The sequence below is a fragment of the Accipiter gentilis genome, chromosome 9 (genome assembly GCF_929443795.1).
Source record: "Accipiter gentilis chromosome 9, bAccGen1.1, whole genome shotgun sequence".
In the NCBI taxonomy this organism is placed as follows: Eukaryota; Metazoa; Chordata; class Aves; order Accipitriformes; family Accipitridae; genus Astur; species Astur gentilis.
In genome coordinates, this window is record NC_064888.1 from 1,377,356 (window position 1) to 1,396,073 (window position 18,718).

The window sequence follows — 18,718 nt, forward strand, 5'->3', positions numbered from 1 at the left end:
GTCCAAGCTCTAGAGACACCAGCTTGGTTCCTGAAGGAAGGGTGGATGGTTGAAAGCAGGCAGGATGGTTAAAACCTGGCCCCTGCAACAAAAAAGCCTGTCATCTTCCATCGTTGGGTGAAGGACCATCCTGGTGTCCTCTGTCCCTCCAACCAGGCTACACCATTAAGGCAACTCCGAGATCTTCCTTCTAGGGGAACGATGTGAGCAAAGCTCACCGTATTCTTCTGCCAACACACAGTCATGGACGTTTAGCCCTTCTTGGTTAAGTCAGGTAGAGCCAGGGTTCATACTCCTGGCCTTCAACACCGCTCTTCATCAGTGTTGAAACATCCCCGTTCTGTTCTTCATCCAAAAAACCTAGCTGCTATCAACCACACAGACAGTAAGAAGGTGGCTTAGAAAGTAGGTAGTCCTCTTTTGAACATCATTGAGGATGCCCGTAGTCAGCTCTTATTTTTTTATAAACCATCCACAATCCTTTGTTTGACCAAAATTAGTCGTTCTTTTGACCACAATTAGTCATTCCAGTGTAGGAAGAAAATGGGTGTGCAGAATCTGTGGGTGCCACAGAGCTGTACTTAATGAATCAATCGATTTGGTGTATTTGCACTGTTAATAGTGAGTTTTGTTGGTTTTTTTTCCTCTCCTCTCCTTTCTAGTCTAAACTGGAGAACCGGGAATACCGAGATGCTCAGGAATTTGCGGCGGATGTACGATTGATGTTCTCCAATTGCTATAAGTACAACCCCGCTGATCACGAGGTGGTGGCCATGGCACGGAAGCTGCAGGTAAGGATGTGCATTGTCGCAGCCTGCTTCAGTTTCTGATGAACGCCGGCGTCTCTCTTGATTTATTTTCCAGTGTGAAGGGCCACGTAGTCTTGAAATGACATTTAAAAAATGCCAGCGTGGTGGATAATGGTTAAAAAAATTAAACTTTTTGCTGCACAAGTGATACAAGGAGTGGGCTGACTCAGCCCAATTTGCTCCTTTAAACTCTGATTTTGTTTAATAGCATCTTCTTTGTGTCCTCTTAGCTTTTTGATTACAAGAGTAGGAAGAAAAAGTGTGGCTCCAAAATGTCACTTTTCTCCTCAAAACACTTGGAGGGAAAATAAGCGACAGTACCTGCTGTGTTGTGCTGCTTTAGTTACCTCTTCATTCTTACGGTGAAGTTTTCTGCTCTCCACTCGTTTTGAAAGGTTTGTAATGAACAAATTAGCTACTAAAGAAGCCCCAAGTGTCGAGTGAAGTGCTTAGCTTAATGCACGCACTCCGCTACTCCAAAAAGTTGTCTTGATTCCCTCATTTCTCGGTAAATCAGAGCTGCTACGTGGGGTCGCCTGGCTGAAGCAGGGAAAAGCACTTTGCTCCAAGTGGATCTGGAAGAGACCAAGTTCCTTTTGGTGCTGAAGAAGCTTGCAGCAACCACAGAGGACCACTGCAAGGGGACAAAGAGCTCCTACATTGGATTTTTTGACCCAAGCATTTCAACAGCTATCATTAAAAACATTCAGGCATCCCCCATATCTGTGATTTCAGGCAGTTCGTTCCCTTAAATGCTGATTACTCTTTTTTTTTGCCTTGGGAGGATTGTGGGCACAGTTGTTGTCTTCTAAAGAAATACGGTCTCCTGGTGTACATCATTCGGTCCCTCCTTAATAACTTCACCGCGTCACATTTGATACCAAAGGAGCAGCCAGGAGTTTCTGTGAAATTCCAAAGTACATGTGGAGCTGCGTGCTGGACACTGGAAAGATGCCTCGACCATGGCACAGAGTGGATGCAGGTTGGGCTTGGCGGGACGCGAGACGTATGTGAGGACACGGGAACCAAATCCGTAAGGGAAGAGGTTTTATTAGCACAGAAAAGTGCAACTCCAGCGGTGTGGAATGACGCAGCGGTGGAGCTCTCACTGTGTGAAAGGAGAAGAAAAGCAGCGTGGTTTGCTTTAACCTTCAGAAAACAGGTTGAGAAGGGATCTGAGTTACACCAGAAAGCACTGGAGAGATTGGGAAAAACTACTAGGTTGGGGAAAAAGCTATGAAATTGGGGGGGAAAACTATTAGGTTGCAGGATGTTTGATTGGAGATACAACCCCCCCAAAAAGGTGAAACTGGATATTAATAGCTTTGCTGGGTTTTCCTAACTGGAAACCTCATGTAAAAACCTCCATGTAATGCAGCTTCGAACCCCTCCGCTAACGTCGAAGGAACTTATCGGCTCATGAAAAAGCTACTGGCTGTTTTGCTTCGATCCAGATGTGAAGCTGCAACAAAAGGGTCAAGGAAACAAAGTGGCAGCAAAGCCAGCATATGTGTTCTCAGTTTTTAGACACATTTATTTTTTTGATGCTTTTAGAAAAATACAGCTCAGGTTTGGGCCAGTTTAATTTGAGATGAGTACATGCTGAGTAAATGTGTGTTTCAGCTTGCTTTTAGCATGAATTCAGTAGAATTCATCATCTTATTCATGTCTTTTTCTGGATTTCGTGGTAATTAGATGCCTGGAAAACACGATGCTCACCCTCTGGCTGCTCTTTCCTTCTTGTTTTGGTCTAATGAAGAACTTCGCAGCCTCTTTAACCGACGTCTTGGAGCATTTTCCAGCCAACAGCAGAATGAAAGGGTGATATCCAATCTGAAATTCTGGTCACTCTTGTCGCAGGCTGCCAAGCACTGAATAGTTTCTTGGAAACTTGTGATTTTTTCTTTTCTTTCACCCCTTTTTATGGGGGAAAATCCTCAGTGACCAGCATTGCCAGGTGACGCCGTCTGGACCAAGGGCTGTATGAAATCAGGATTTCACCCACATCAGTCCCATGGACAAGCTCAGGAACATGTCCCTGCACAGAGCAACCACTCGGGAAACTTTATTTCTAACATAAAAGATTATAAAAGTGCTTTTTGAATGTAATAGTCCCCAGAAAATGGGCATTAAATTTCAGAGCAGCCCCTTAACAGTGATGCGATGGAGGTGGGTACCAAAATAGCAGTTGGATCCTGCTCCCCACCTGGTTGAGACCAAGGTGGAGCCTCTCTGTTTGCTTTTCCTGTGCCCAGAAAACTGATTTCAGAAATAAAATTTTTAAAAGGAGGTTTCTGGAGTGCTGCTGAGGTTTGCAAACAAGGCTGAGGATTCAAGTTTGGACTTGAGCTCCCATAAACAATATACACGGTGTCTTGCTTAATAGACCGCCCTGGTCGCTGCCTGCTGCATTACCCCTCCGTCCTGGAAACATCAGCTGCTGAAATAACTCGTTTTTCTGCTTTTTGTTACCATTTCATCGTCAGAAAATGATTTCTTGGATTTTCAGGATTAACACCAGCTCACAGAAGAGGTATATGATTTATGTTTGTCCAAGCGAGGATGGGTCAGTGGTACTGGTGATGTACAAAACAGTAGCAGTAAGAATCCCTTGATTAAAAAGGCATTAATTAGCTTGTTATCTACTCATGGGGTTTTCTCTTCCATGCTTTCCTGCGTGCATTGCCAGGGATCCTTCAGACACTGCTGGTTTTTCATAACCCGGATGCTTCAGAGTTGATAGATTGTTTTTTAACTTCACACAAAAGAACTTTAAATTAGCCTTCCTGTTAATTAAAAGACTAGATAGGTATAAAAAAATAGGAAGGTTTTATTTCTGACCCTAGAGAATTTAAAAATTCATTTTGTACGGTGGTGTAGCATTGCCTGCTGGTGATAATCAAGGACTGGACTTTCTTGTTCATGGAAAACAATAATTAGGTAGTAAACACCCATTAAGTGCAGTGATTCAGTGACAAATATATGTGTGCGCCTCCATCATCCCACAAGCGATGCCGTTGCTGGAGAAGCTTGGAAATCTCTCCTTTTCCTCCAGCGTTTTTTTGCTTCTTCCCCTGAAATTCGAGCCTGAGCGCGTAAATGGAAGTCAGTGGCATTTCTGCCAGCAGGTGGAAGCAGCAAAGCAACATCTACAGTGTCCAGAAAAGCCATCGTTGCTGAAAAAAAGCCCTGAATAAAGGCATGAGGAGGCTGAGAATGGAGAAATGCGGTCCAGCAGCACTCCGCCTGCTCACATTTAAGAAGGAAGGTGGAAAAAATAATGTGTGCGGAGGTAGGGGAGAGCCCAACAGGTCCTTAAAATCACAAGGATGAGCCTGAGCTAGAAGAACTGGAAGCCTTCATGGATGAAAATACCGCTCCCATGCTCGAGCGATGAGTTAAATCAGTGTGATTTGATATCACGGGGTGTTTGACTTGCTGAAGAATTTTGGATAAGTTGTATAAATCCATATGAACATGCACACAGTTAATATTTACAGTCTGCAGAGTTTTAGAAATAAGGCACAGACCTTGTCTGGTGGGTTTGCGGTCACAGCCGCACGCCCAGGACATGGAAAATAGGAAAAATAAATAGTAACTGTAGACTGAAAGTCAAACCTTCAGGCAGGAGGAGAAATTATCTTTTATTTTTTTATGACTCGGTATTGAAGAGGTGGACGCTGACACTTGTGCCACCTTCAGGCTGTCCTTCCCACCATCACCTGAGTCATCTTGTGGGAGTTGCCAGTCTCCTTACAGGCTCTAAAAGGAGCCTGGGGCGAGTTGCTAAGCTCAGAAATAAGTGCCTGACTTCTAAAGACCTAAAAAGGGGTGAATCGAGCCTGGTTTCAGGTCTCCCTTGTCTTGTGGGAGGTACAAAAAAAATGGCATTTTTGTCTGCAAGTGCTTCACCCTTCACAAGGTGGCACCTTGGGGGAAAAAAAAAAATCTCTTTTTGGATGCGAGAGGCACTCGTTCCTCTTCAGGGAAACTAAAAAAGCATGTTCAAAACCCTTCCTTCAAATAAATTCAACAGGCACCAAGAAATGCAACCGGGCTTTAAATGCAACCGGGCTTTAAATGCAACCGGGCTGTCCCACCTTATCTGCCTTGTCTTAGGTTTAAATGAAAATGGATTTTCATATCGGGCTTTAGGAGAAAAAAGGACTTTCACATCATTGGGATAACTGGAATTCAACTGGCTTCGTACCCATTGCTCTTGAGGATAATGGGAAACATCTTTGCACAAGTGTTTGGGTTGAATCGAGGTGGTTTTCTTGGGACGTGGGTTGGGAAAATCCAGGCAGGCTGAAGAGGAGAGGGGATTGTGGCTGCGGATCTGTGGCCACAACTCCTGCCTTGAGCTCTCTGCGAATCCATTGCGGGAGAAGATGTAGATGATCTCAAGAACCTGGACGATGCAGATTTTTAAATTAGTCTTGCCCTTCTTGCTGGTAAACTTTTTCCCACCAAACCATCTTGGAGACGTTCAAAATTCCAAGTGGACTTGGAGCTTTCAGAAGATTATCTTCTCTGCGACACACAGTGTGTTGATTGCTTGGGTAGATACCACAAATCTGTAGGGAACACCCTGGAAATCACACCCACGCTTGTAGTGTCCCGCTTTGCCAAACCTTATGTTATTTTTCCCTGTATTTGCAGGACGTGTTCGAAATGCGCTTCGCCAAGATGCCGGATGAACCAGAAGAACCTGTGATTCCAGCTTCTTCTCCTGTGGTGGTGCCACCTCCCACCAAGGTGGCTCCCCCTTCATCTAGCGATAGCAGCAGTGATAGTTCCTCTGACAGCGACAGCTCATCGGATGATTCCGAGGAAGAGCGAGCTCAACGGTTAGCGGAGCTCCAGGAACAGGTACCACGTCCATCGTGATGGATTGGGGGTGTCCAATGTGTCGTCCTTCTTGAACTTGGGGGCCTCGGGGACATTGCTTAAAGCCGTGGACTTTCTAGTTGTACAATAGTAACCATCAGCTGCAAAGCGCTCCAAAATTGTTAGTTTTAAAGTGATAAACGAAGGAATCGGTGCTTTTCAGGACGGTCCTTCCAGTTGCTGTTAGGATGCGCAGGATGATCCCCAACGGCAGGAATTTGCTGCCTGCGCTCGGGTGGTGTCTGGAGCAGGCAGGACGCTCTTGAGTAGGCAGGATACCCCAGGGCTGCCTGAACTCGTGGGCTGGAGCAAGTATTTACCCAGCGTGGGGGAAGCCCATGAGATAATGAGCAGTGTTCCAACCTGTAGCGTTATCGCCTGCATCTTCCCTGTTCGTGGCATTGTTAGTGCTGGTAATTAAAGCATCACTAGTGCTGACGAAGCAAGCAGCCCTCTTCTGCCTTAGCGGGGAGAAATACCTGTAAAGAGGTTGTCTCCTTCCTCTTGCAGTGGTCAACAACTCAATATACAGAAATCAGAGTGTGATGAAAAGCTGGAAGAACCGACTTATTTAATACTAAAATATAAGAAAGCGTTAGGCTGTAGAGAAAAAAGTTAATTAATATGGAAAAGGAGGAGGTGCTGGGCAAAAGTATCTTGATCTTTGTATGTGTCTGCCTCTCAGCTTAAAGCAGTGCATGAACAGCTTGCAGCCCTGTCCCAGCCACAGCAGAACAAACCAAAGAAAAAAGAGAAAGACAAGAAGGAGAAGAAGAAAGAGAAGCACAAAAAGAAGGAAGAGCTGGAAGACACCAAGAAAAGCAAAGCCAAGGAACCACCACCCAAGAAGGCCAAGAAAAGCAACAGCAACAGCAGTACCTCCAGGTCAGCCCTGTCGCTCTTCCGTCACGTAGTCCTTCTGTTTTACTGCGCAGCATTTACATATTTTTATTTCCCCTTTGCTAATTACCTTAATTATACACAGGATTCTTGACGAGTAGCACCTTTGGTAGGGCTGACTCACAGCAAGCCCCTCGCCTCCAGAGGCGTTGCTCAAGGTCAAGTCCCAACCATGAGTTTAGCTTCATTTTTGGGGGCTGATGCTTTTCCGCGTGGCTACTGTGAGCATGCCAAGTACGGGAGAGAGGAAAAAGAAAAAAAATCATGTGGAGTCGCTCTGTTGGATCTCAAATCCTTGAATCCTCTTAATTTTTCCTCCCTCTCTTTTTTTTTTTGAAAGCTGTAGGTTTTAAATGAAGAGGTAAGATGCTGAGAGCCAAGTCTCTACTGCTTGTCAGCTGCTGGCTCAAAGGGGAGGCAGGATCTTGGTATTTAACCCGAGGCAAAAAGGGAGTAGTTTGGCATATTTAGATGTAATGAGATGAAATTAAGAAAGAAGGAAATAACGAGCAAGATCTTGGAGGTTGTCTCTGTCCCTGGGCTTCACCACAACGTTTAGTGTGTTCAGACTTTGGATAAACTCCAGCGGGCACGGCAGCGGATTATTTTAGGGAAATGGACTGTCTGAGACACCATTAACCTCATCCTTTACCAATTCTGGGGTAATTTTCTACCCAGACGTCATTTATTAACTGCCTTAGCACTGCATGCGCTGCGAATGGTGGGATAAATATCTATAAATCTACCTCCATCAGTTCTGAAGTGCCTGAAGTGTGGATAACCCTGACGGTGATGTCAAGGAGTCCCCGTAGCTGTTTCTTTCCCCTTCTCATGAACATATGTTTTTTACGGATGCTGGGTTTTACTTCTCTGGGGTGTGTCAAGCTCTGAAACACCTTAACCTCTTGCCTTTCCTGGTGAGAAATGAGCAGCATCAGTTGAGCCTTGGTCCATCTAAGTGCGGATGTAAGGAATTCCCCTCCGGAGCTGCTCCTGCTTTTCTGAATTATCTCATGGAACTGCTCATCTCTTTGCAGAGCAAACACTGGGATGGGTAGCTCAGCCTTGGGTGTCTTAACAGCAGGTTGAGCTTAGCCTTGGGTGTCTAACATCAAGTTGAGCTCAGCCTTGGGTGTCGTAACAGTAGGTTGAGCTCAGCCTTCTTGTCTAACGGCAGGTTGAGCTCAGTCGTCTTCTCCAAGAGCAAGTTAAGCTCAGCTTACTTGTCTAACAGCAGGTTGAGCTCAACTTTCTTGTCTAACGGCAACTTGAGCTCAGCCTTCTGCGTCCCAGCCTTGTAGCTGAGCTTCAAGCTCAAGCCGTAAATGAAAAAGATGCTTGTTTCCAGGGTGGAAAGTAAAAATACTAAAACCAGAATGATTTAGTGGTTAAATTCAAGAGGTTAGACCCAGGTGGCTGCTTTTTGGTCTGTTCTATAATAACATTTTGTAATTGTTCTTAAGTAGTAAGAAGGAGCCTGTGACGGTGAAGAACAGCAAGCCCCCTCCAGCCTACGAGTCTGAGGAGGAGGAGAAGTGTAAACCCATGTCCTATGAGGAGAAGAGGCAGCTGAGCCTGGACATTAATAAACTCCCCGGTGAGAAACTGGGCCGAGTTGTCCATATCATCCAGTCGAGAGAACCCTCACTCAAAAACTCCAATCCTGATGAGATTGAGATTGACTTTGAGACGTTAAAACCATCCACCTTACGGGAGCTGGAGAGATACGTAACGTCGTGTTTACGGAAGAAAAGGAAACCTCAAGGTACCTTTTAGCCTCAAAACCAGTTTTTTTCCTTATTCCAACGATGCTTTCCCAGGCTCGAGACAGAGGTGGGCAGGAAAAAAGATGGGTGCAGGTATTTAGGTGATCGATAACCTAGTCTAGTGAAAAAGAGGATTTTATTTTATTTTTTTAATTTCATTTAATTGACCATTTCTCTAATGACACATCAATACGTGTATAAAATCCTGCCGCGGGGCTGGAATTTGGTGGTGCCGATACGAGGCTGCTAATTCCTATATTACCCCGAAATGTCCATATTTTAATTCCAATTTGTATCTTTACAATGAGCTGCAAGTGGTTCATTTCAATCTGACGCAAACGATTTTTCTTAAATCCGTTAACGATCTTTCTGACGAGCGGCAGAGCTTTGTTTTGGGGCAGGGAGCGGAGGCGAGGTGGGGGAAAACCAATTCCTCCCCCCCTCAGCATCCATGGGATGCCGGCGTACTGGACGGATGTCGGATGCAGGCGGTTTGCTCTGGAACTTTGCAGCATTCGGGCTGAGGGATTCTCTGTGCCTCTCACCTCCACTTCTGGAGGTAGAAGAGGGGTTTTCCCCTTTTTTAATAGATCTGGGTTTTATTTTGTAGTGGCTATTTTGATACACTTTAATATATTTTCATCCATTTAAATCTATTTTAATCTGTTTTAAATCTATTTTAAATATTTTTTTTTATCCATTTGTTATATCCATAAATTCCATTTAGGTATATATATTTATACCCATTTTATTTTTAAAATATTCTAAAATATAAATTTCTATAATAAATACACATCTTTATTAATGGCCAAAGTCCAGCTAAATACTTTTTTACATAAATTGCCCAGAGCAAAAAGGGATCTGGCAGTGACAGGGGGAGAAATAAGGGAATTTAAAGGGAATCTCTTGATTTCCCATGGCCAAGGGGTAATGATTATTTCCTGGGATAAATCCAAGTGAAAAACAAACTTGGCCAAATCCTAGAAGCTTTCTCTATCCTTCCATTCCCTAGCAAAAGATGTAATTTTTTTTTTCCTTTGGTTTAGGGGCTTAGTAAAGGGCTTCAACATAGCTGGTGGCTTGAGCAACTCCTAGGCAGTAGCCACCTTTTTCTTATCATTTAAGCTATTAAAAAAAAAAAGGCAATTTTATACTTTTCCACTGCCTCAGCCTCCTGCCACCTCCTTAGACCAACAAGTTGAGACAGCTAAAAAAACAAAGCAAGTTTTCAACCCCGTATCACACAAGATTAAGCACCGGCTTGTGGCTGGGCATAGGCAGGGTGGAGGAGAAAAAAACCCTGGTGTTAGGCCAGCCTAAAGCGGCTGGGTAAAACCAGACTTTTCTACCCTGGAGGGGTGTAGTAGGATGAAGAACGACCTCGCTCAAGTAAGCAAGCGTGTGTCATGCGGCTGGACGTCTGCTGGGATTGGCTTAAATCCCAGCTGGCTCCCATCAGTACGTCCCCATCCCACTTTGGATGGTGATGGAAGGGGACACCCCCATCGCACTCCGCCCCATAAAAAATCATCACCCCAAAGACCTCAGAGACCCCGCTGCGTCCCAGCTAGTGTAGATCAGCGATAGAAATAAGCAGAGGTGCAGGATTAAAGCTCAGCTCAGCCCATCCGCAGGAATATCCAGACGTCCCAGGTCTTGCATGGCCCCCAGGGTGGCTGCTGGTGTCGGTATGGGAGGAGCAGGCAGCAGCAGGCAGGACTCGGGGTTGTTAATTAGCCTTTAATGATGTCGTACTGTTGTCTTCTTGCAGCGGAGAAAGTGGATGTAATTGCTGGTTCCTCTAAAATGAAGGGGTTCTCCTCCTCAGAGTCTGAGAGCACCAGCGAGTCCAGCTCCTCCGACAGCGAAGATTCAGAAACAGGTTAGACGCAGCTTATTTAACGACTCAGTCCTAGACCTGGTTTCTGTATAAATAAATATGTTTTCATTCCTGGCTCGGTCTTTTAATTATTTTATTTTTTGTCTTTATAATGAAAAAAACAATATACGCAGCCGCATGTTGCTCGTTTTTGGGCTCGACACGGACAACTTGGCGGTAGTGATGTTGTCTCTGGCCCAACACAATAATTTTTCATAAGCTTTTCCTTGCTGAACTTGGACGTGAGCGCGGGAGCCAAAAAAACAGCATGTGCCAAGGTAGCTCTTTGTCTGGTTAATGACCTAGATTTGTATTTTTAGAAAAACGCTGTATTTTTCTCTCAAAGGAGAGGTTTTTAAACGTCGCCAGCACTGCTCGCGCCACAGAGGATGGAGAAAGATGGAGGAAATGGGGTTTTACATGTAAAAGCCTTTTTATTGTATGGCATCAGGCAGATACTGAGGAGAAAAGGATTTAAAATTAAATTTTAAATCACCAGAGCGGTGTTTGCTCTGTGTAACTCTTTGCTTTTCCTTTGTACCACCATCGTTCAGGCTTAAATGAAGCTGTTCTCACGTTCTTCTTAATTATTACGCTTTCCTCGTTAGTGTTCCCTCCTTGGTTTTAGGGAAGCAAAGCTTGTGCCGTCACTTAAAGCTGTTTTTTCCTCCTAGCTGGCTAACTCAGCTTGGACTCCGGAGGTTAAGCTGGGCTTACCCCAGCACTTAAGTCAACGGTAAGACTTTTGCATCTCCGATGGGTTGGGAAATCAGGAGATGCACGTGGCAGAAAATAATCTGGATTTATTTTCATAGTGGGTTTGGGTGCATAGGGCAAACAGCACTGAAAAAAGGAACAGAAATTAAAAAAATAAATAAATAAACCCCCCAAAATAAATCAGGATTGATTGGACTCGCCTTTGAGCTGGTGCTGGCTATGCTTCCCAGCGATTCTCCACTTTTTAGGGATGTGTTTGTCTGGCAGAAGTCCAGAGTCTGATATCTTTGAACATATTTACCTACTTTAATGTATTTTTAATAGAATTGGGCTTTTTTTTTTTTTTTTTGAGGTTGAAAGGTTTTGATGGAGTGTTTAGTGTTGACTCTGGGCAATCAGAAAATCAAATTATTTGCTGCTAAATTCTGCCCTGGCTTGATGGGGGAAAGGAAAACCGGCTATATTTATGCTCTTAAACAAGTTTTTATCCAATTCATCTTTATTTCTGCCAAACTTACGATCACATCAACAAAAATAAACCAGAGCGACCAGTTTATCACAACCCACCTTACCATGTCACGTTAATCTTGGGCAACATCAACTCATCCCAGATCCAGAGCCTTAATCCCAGCATCCCACTTCCAAATGGAACCCATCTGATAAAATTTTCCCTCTGAACCCATGTGCTACAAATGCCGAAACTGCGTTTTATTTAAAATTCTCTCCCCCACCCCAAGCTGATGATAGATCCTCAACCAGATAGCAAGATCCTTGACCAGGTTGTATTTCGGGTGATGATTTATAGGGATGATCTCGGGGATCCCTCTGGAGCGTGGTGGTGGGGATGTGAGACGTAAGGTTGGAATTTTCGGGATGCGCCAGTGCCAAACACTTCTTGTTTCAATGAGCAGGGCTAATTAAAACCTAGAAAGATGCCAAAATCTCCTCTGTGCTGCTCTCGCTCCAGCAAAGCCAGCTTCCGATAGAGCGGAAAATGCTCTTTTTTGAGAGTTTCTCCCCAAACAATGGCTGGGTGGATGTGGAGGAGCGCGGGTTGCTCTTGCGTTTGAGATTTTAAATGCTTTTGTCCTCTTTTTGACTGCTTTTCCCCAAATCCTATGTCTCCGGTGTTTGCCATCCTGGCTGCAAGTATTTGGGATTTGTTTGGCCAATGTAGACTGACGGTGTCTGGGTTGGGCTCCCACTCCAGTGCTTGGAAAGTCTTAACCAACACAGTTCTGGCACAGATACCCTCGGCCTACGCCAGAGTTAATCACCATTGGAGGGCAAATCCAAGCCATAACGCTTTGGGTAGGAGGTTAATTAAGAGAATTAATCTCTTTTGTTCAGTTAATTTCCAATGCTGATGGGTTTTCGCTCTCCTAAACCATTTTTTCCTCCCCTTTCTGATAAAATACATGATGAAAACCCTTGACCGCATGGATTTGCCCAGTATCCGGTAGATCTTGTCCATCCTGGTATTTGCCACGTTACTGTTGAATCACTTGCAAGTTGTCTTTTAAGACATTTTAAGATGTTTTAAGACCTTTTAAGATGTTTTAAGTCCTGTTAGTTTATGATGGTGTTATTTTAACGACTCCGAGTGGGATGGGAAGGTTAGTTTTGCTGTTGTACAATACTTGCATATTTATTTTTTTCCGGGAGGATAATCGTGCCAACACCTGCGTTGGCTTAAGCAGAGAATTAGATTTAAAATTTGCCGGTAAGCTTCAAAATTTGCCCTGCAATTTTTAGCAAGATTTGGCTTCAACAATTTATTTTTTGTTAATGAAGTTTTTATTTGCCCTCCAAGCCACTGTACAGTGGGATTACTTTGTGCAGTAGATATTTGTGATTTTAAAACCAGTGGCAAAAGTTGGTAACATGGATTTTTTTACCTTGATTTTTACATTTGCTTGGGTTTATCGTAAAAAAAAAGAGGCAGTCCATGCTAATGGATATAAGCAAACACAGATGCGATGAAATTGTAAGCTAGAATTAATTGCAATTAATTGCAACTCCATTTTATTCTCTTTAAAGTGTGGGTTTGCTGCTCGGCAGTGGCTCCCACAGGCTGCCCCATGCCTTTTTGCAGTCCAGAACTTTTAAAATCTAAATTATTTTTATTTTACCTGCTTGAATCTATGCGATGTCTCCATCCCTCCTTGTAGCTGGCAATTAAACGTTATTTTATTAAATCAGGAGTGTTTTACCAAAAATCAGCTGAAACTCTGAAAATAGGAGGCTTCAAAGAGAGGAAGAATAATAATAATACCGGTTTTGTAGCGTAGGAGATGGGACTGAGCCTTTGCCTTGAGCTCTGAGAAACCAGAGGTGCCGATCGAGAGGGTTATTCCGGTTTAACTTGTTGTAATTAGCAATTAGTGGATGCAAATGACCCCAAACTCCATCCTGGAAGCATCTAGGTGGGATTTTTTTGCTTGCAGGCGGCCAGGAATGAGCTCTCTGAGCTGCTCCTCCTGGCTTCAAGCTTAAGCACTTGAGCTGGACCATGATTTCACTGAGGTTCAGCAAGTGCTGCCGACCTGGGGCTCGGGCAACTTAAAACCTGGCTTATTTTTGGTAGGCACCAAATTTTGGGTTACGTAACAGCAAACCAGATGGGCTCTGCCTGTTTATCGTCACATCTCAGCTGAGCTGGGTTGTTTTATCCCCCAAATATTTTGGGAGATGCTTCCCAGGACCCCCAAAAGACCAGTCGGGTGGAGAAGTCCCGCAGCTGCAATAATTAATAGTAGCGATTAAAACTTTGGCAATTAAATCTGAGCCTCAGTTAGTTTGTGGTTGCTAATTTTGCTTTTCTTCTGAAATTTCCCAAAGGAATATTGCATTTATCCTTGTGTTTTATGCAGTTGTGTAAAGGAAAAGGCTTTGCAGCTTGGTCAAGGCTGCAGTAGCGCAGTTACGTTTGGGGTTTTTTTATGAAGGATTAAAAGTCGCGGCTAGAGCTGGCTCAGCAATGTAGGAGAACTTGTTTATGGGGTTGCAGGGCTGCTCTCAGCAAATCTTTTAAGTGCTTCTGCTAACGAGTTATCAGTCCTGTCTTTAGGAGGAGAGGCGTTAACGTAAGGCTGGGTTAATAGCGGGCTGGGGTGTCATGGCCTCTCAAGAGTTGAAGTTCCTTCACGTTTAATTCAGAGGTATCAGGGTTTAAATCACAAGTACTTGGATTGAATTAGTGGATACCTGATTTTAATTCAAAAGTACCTGGGTTTGATTTGGAGGCACCTGAGTTTAAATTGCAGGTACCCATGTTTTAATTCAGAGCTGCCCACGTTGTAATTCAGAGGTACCCTGGTTAAATTCAGAGGTACCTGGGTTTAATTTAAAAGTACTGAGGTTTAATTTGCAGGTACCCAAGTTTTAATTCACCAGTACCCAGAACTTGCATGTACCCGGGTTTAAATCTCAAGTGCCTGGGTTTAATTCACAAGTACTTGGTTTTAATTCAAAAGTATCAGGGCTTAATCCACAGGCAGCGAGGTTTAATACACAGGCACCCAGGTTTAATTCAGAGTTACCTAGATTAATTCAAAGTTACCTAATTTGCAGGCACCTGGGTTTAAATTAAAGATTTAATCCACAGGTACCTGGGTTTAGATCCCAGATACCTAGGTTTAAATCACAGGCACCCAGGTTTAACCTGCAGGTTCCCATAGCTGTGGGTGCTGGTCAAGCTCAGTCCCAGCCACTGAGCTACACCCCACGTCCTCCCCGCGCTGGTTTATTTTGGTGAGTTTTAATCCTCAATCCGTTTCCCTTCAGGTTTAAGAGAGAGATGGATTCATTTAACCCAACCATTTATTTTTTCAAGTAGATTTGTGCCTTTGGAAAGAATTTGCTTCTTTTTGCCCCGTTCTCAGGCTCGGTTTCTCAGCCATGGTGTACAATAGGAAGGACTTGGAGTCCCTTGTTGACCTAACACAAGTCTTCCCCCAGCTCATCACCACCTTTTACGCTCAGTGGGAGAGGACAGGGATCTCTCAGGCTCAGTTTAGTCATGTTTGCCCACGGCAAGGTGCCACAGGGTGGGTACAGGCAGGAACCGCGGCCGTGTTGGTTAATCTTGACTTAAAAGAAGCTCAGACCATCATCGGCAGATGGGCGGCATGCAGGCAGGGAGTCAAGCAACAGGCAGCGAGGCATCACGTGGCAGCCCTGCCTACAGGCAGCCCCTCTGTGCCAATAACAGTGCCGAGAAAAACCCAAATCCCTTTAGTTTTACCCTAGAAATGCTTCCCAATCGCTTTGCTCAAGGACGGGTCTCACTGAAAATACTCCCAAGTGCCGTACAGCATCTCGCAGTGACGCTGCCGGGTCCCGGTTTGCCAGCGGCAGTGCGTCTTTGCTTCGGTGGAGTTGCTGCACCAGCTCCAGGTTGAGCATCCCCTCCTTGGGGGCAGTATCCAGCAACCTGTCAGGCAGCTTTTGGGTCATATTAGGCAAATTTTGGTGTATTTAATGGGATTGGAGAATAACAGCCAACCCGGTTGTTCTTCCAGCAGCACCGCAGTCACATACGTGCCAAATCTTGTGGGGCTTCGCAGGGTCCACAGAGTGGGTGAAGCCACAGCTGTGATCTCCAAGAGCAGAATTAGTTAAAAATAGTATTTTCCACTAAAAAAAACATCCACCGCCAAATCCAGGAAGCCCTATTGTGGCCCTGCTGTGCTAAAACCTAATAGAGATTCCCATTTACATCAAAAAGATTATAACCAATATTATAGCGAAAAGTTGCTTTTTGAGTGTTTGTTGGGTTTTTTTAAAACTCAAGTCGCTTTAAGCATTTATAATATTTTCCCCAAATAAGTTTGTTACTTTCCCAGGAGATGCAAGGGGAATTACGTGGGATCATGATTTTATTGGAATGTATAACTGCATGTATTTAGCAAACTTGTAATTCTAGATCTATTTTTTTCCTGAATGCACCAGACTTGGGAAATCGGGATGAATTTAACTACAAACAAACTGTTTCCATAACCGCTTTTATTTAGATATTTTTTTTCCACTTAACCTTGATCTGCTACAAATACTTTATATAAATCTGTTTATTTTTATATTCTCTCCGCATGCTTCGGGATTTCGCAGCCATGTAACCACCAGCTTCTTTCCCCCCAAGAAAAGGAGAAAAATTGTATAGCTTTGATATTTTATTTTAAATAATAAAATCAATAAAGTGGCTTGCTACAGAAAATGCACTTTCTTTGTATAATCATGGAATTTTAACTAATAGTTGTGGAAATTATGATGATAGTGAACCGTATGTCAGTGTTTTGCTATTTTGGGTAAACTGGGTGGGAGTAAAAGATAAGGATTTAGGGAAAAATAAAATATATACACGTGGCTGCCGACATGCTGGCAGGAGCGGAGCCTCATGCACCAATTTAAGCTTTCTGCTCTTCAAACATCTTGAAATGACATCATGGAAATTACCTTTTTCTTTAATCCTGGTGATTTTTAGCTCCGCAGATGAGTTTTAACCAGCCAGCATGAAACAGCATCGGGGTCAGAGATGGGATGGGGCTTCTTCTCAGTGCTCTTGCTCCCTAGGGAGATGCTGGTAGAGATGTTGAACCACACAATACCAACTGTAACCCAACAACCGTCTTCAACAGTGAAGAAGCTTTATCCTTCGGTGGGGTTGGCATCTCTGAAGTCACCAATGCCACCGGGTGATCCCTCTTGGACCATCGTGGCTTTGCCACTCATGGTCTCCAGTGGCTTCGTCTTCTTGGTGAAGACATCTCTGACAAGTGTGAAACACCATCGGGGCCAGAGATGGGACAGAGCTTCTTCTCGCTGGTCTTGCTCCCTGGGGAGATGCCAAACCACACAATACCGACTGTAACCCAACAGCCAGCCGTCTTCAGCGGTGAAGAAGGTTCATCCTTCAGTTGGGTTAGCCAAGCTCATTGCATCTCTGAAATCACCAATGCCGCCGGGTGATGCCCCTGGGACTGTCACGGCTTTGCCACTCATGGTCTCCATTGGCTTCATCTTCATGGAGGGTCTCCCAAGGCATCCGTTCACCAGCGGCTGTTTTCAGCCACAGTTTTGGTTGATTGGGTGATTCAAGTAGCAGGATTCACCCATCCTGCTCCAAGGTCTTGCCTGGGTTCATTGTGGCGATATTAAGCTTGTACCAGGAACGATGGCAAAGCCTGCCCCGAAAAAGCTCCCCTGGGAGAACTGCTGGGTCTTGGCACATCAGAAAATGGTTGGAGAAGAGAGCAAGCATCTTCCCAGAAGGAGCAACACAGGAGAAGTGGCTTTTGGAGCAGCTGATGCTCACGGTCAAACCGTAGTGGCTCCTGTTCCCACCCAAAATTGGAGCAGGAATGTGCTCAGCCAAGAAACCACCCTATCGCAGGGCTTTTTTGGGGAACTGATGCTTAATCCCTCCTGATCCTGGGTTAGTCTACAGCTTTTCTCCTCTGTTCCCACCTGACACCTCCGCTCTGCACGTTTCTCCCGAATTTGGGTTTTCTTTACCATCCCCTGAGTGCTTTTATCCTGATTAAATAGGACGAGGCAGAAACTAGGGGGCTCCGTGAAGTTGCTTCCACTCCCCAAGAGCTGCGCCTGGACGTGGTTTATCCGTAGGGAGCATCTGCCGGAGAAACTTGTCTCCACTTCTTGTCCTTGCTGCTTCTCTGGCATCGGTGGGATGAGCAGTGAAGTCCTCGAAAGCACTTTCCCTCTTGATGAAAGAAGACATCAGGTCTTGGTCTTCTGGAAGGTGGGTCTGCTCCTGGCATCCATCCGGATCCATGGATGCCCATCCAGAGCTGCGGATGTCCATCCAGAGCCGCGGATGTCTGTTTGGATCCATGGATGCCCGTTCAGAGCCATGGACACCCATCTTGAGCCATGGATGCCCATCCAAATCTGTGACCACCCAACCCCGGCATCACGATGCTCCAAGGAATCCCACCTCTCCTCTTCCCAGCACCCTGGCTCCCTGGTGCCATTTTAATCCTGCTCTTCCGTTATCCGCGGATCCACCAGATCTGGGCTGTAACATCAGGAATCATCAACCACAGGCTCAAAAAGCCTTTTCTACCTTGAAACCAAATACTGCTTATAATTAAAACCAAACATTTGCAGGCAGATTAATAGGAGCTGAGTAGTTTTGCAGTTCCCAGTGCCGAGATTTTACCTTCTCCCCTTCCCAACCTTTTTTGGTTGTTTTTTTTAATTAAAAAAACCCTACTTTTTTTATCTGCTTCATCCTTAAAATCTGCAAAACGGTGCCACTGGACCGGTGCAGCCCATCACCAGGCAGCTGGGCACGCTCCGGTGCTGATACCGGTCACTGGTGCTGCTTTATAATTAAAAAAAACAGAGATTAAGAAGAAGCAAACTTTAAAAAAATTCATTTCTAGATGGATTTAAGGGAAAAATCCCATTTGAGAGATGAATCCTGGGGATGGGGAGCTTCCCCCCCCAACCCCACCCCACCAAAATCATTGCTGAGAGGGTTTTACCCATCGTGTTTTGCCAGGCGCATCCAAACACCGCGCCAAATAAAGGCAAAAATCCCACCACCGAGGGATTTGTGTGGCTGGATAAGCGATCTCGGACAATGTTTTTTTGTTAATTCGCTGTTTATTGGCATGGTTTGCGGAGGAAATCCTGGGAAATTGTCGCCCTGGACCCAAACTCAAACCAGTTGTTTTCGATGACGATGCTTTAAAAATATCTCCGGAGGGGAGGAGGCGTGAGAGATCATCCCG

General features: G+C 44.7%; 1 protein-coding gene across 8 annotated transcripts in view; it reads left to right on the forward strand.

Annotated features, from left to right (window-relative positions):
- BRD4 (bromodomain containing 4) overlaps nt 1–18,718 on the forward strand; it is a 74,160-nt gene that overhangs the window by 45,603 nt on the left and 9,839 nt on the right. For 7 of the 8 annotated variants that reach the window (XM_049810261.1, XM_049810262.1, XM_049810258.1 and 4 more), the window contains 5 exons: nt 663–791; nt 5,472–5,681; nt 6,385–6,584; nt 8,063–8,364; nt 10,137–10,247. In XM_049810261.1, coding sequence (XP_049666218.1) covers nt 663–791; nt 5,472–5,681; nt 6,385–6,584; nt 8,063–8,364; nt 10,137–10,247 — 952 coding nt within the window. The remainder of the gene's footprint in view (nt 1–662; nt 792–5,471; nt 5,682–6,384; nt 6,585–8,062; nt 8,365–10,136; nt 10,248–18,718) is intronic. The other variant, XM_049810260.1, reaches the window with a different exon arrangement.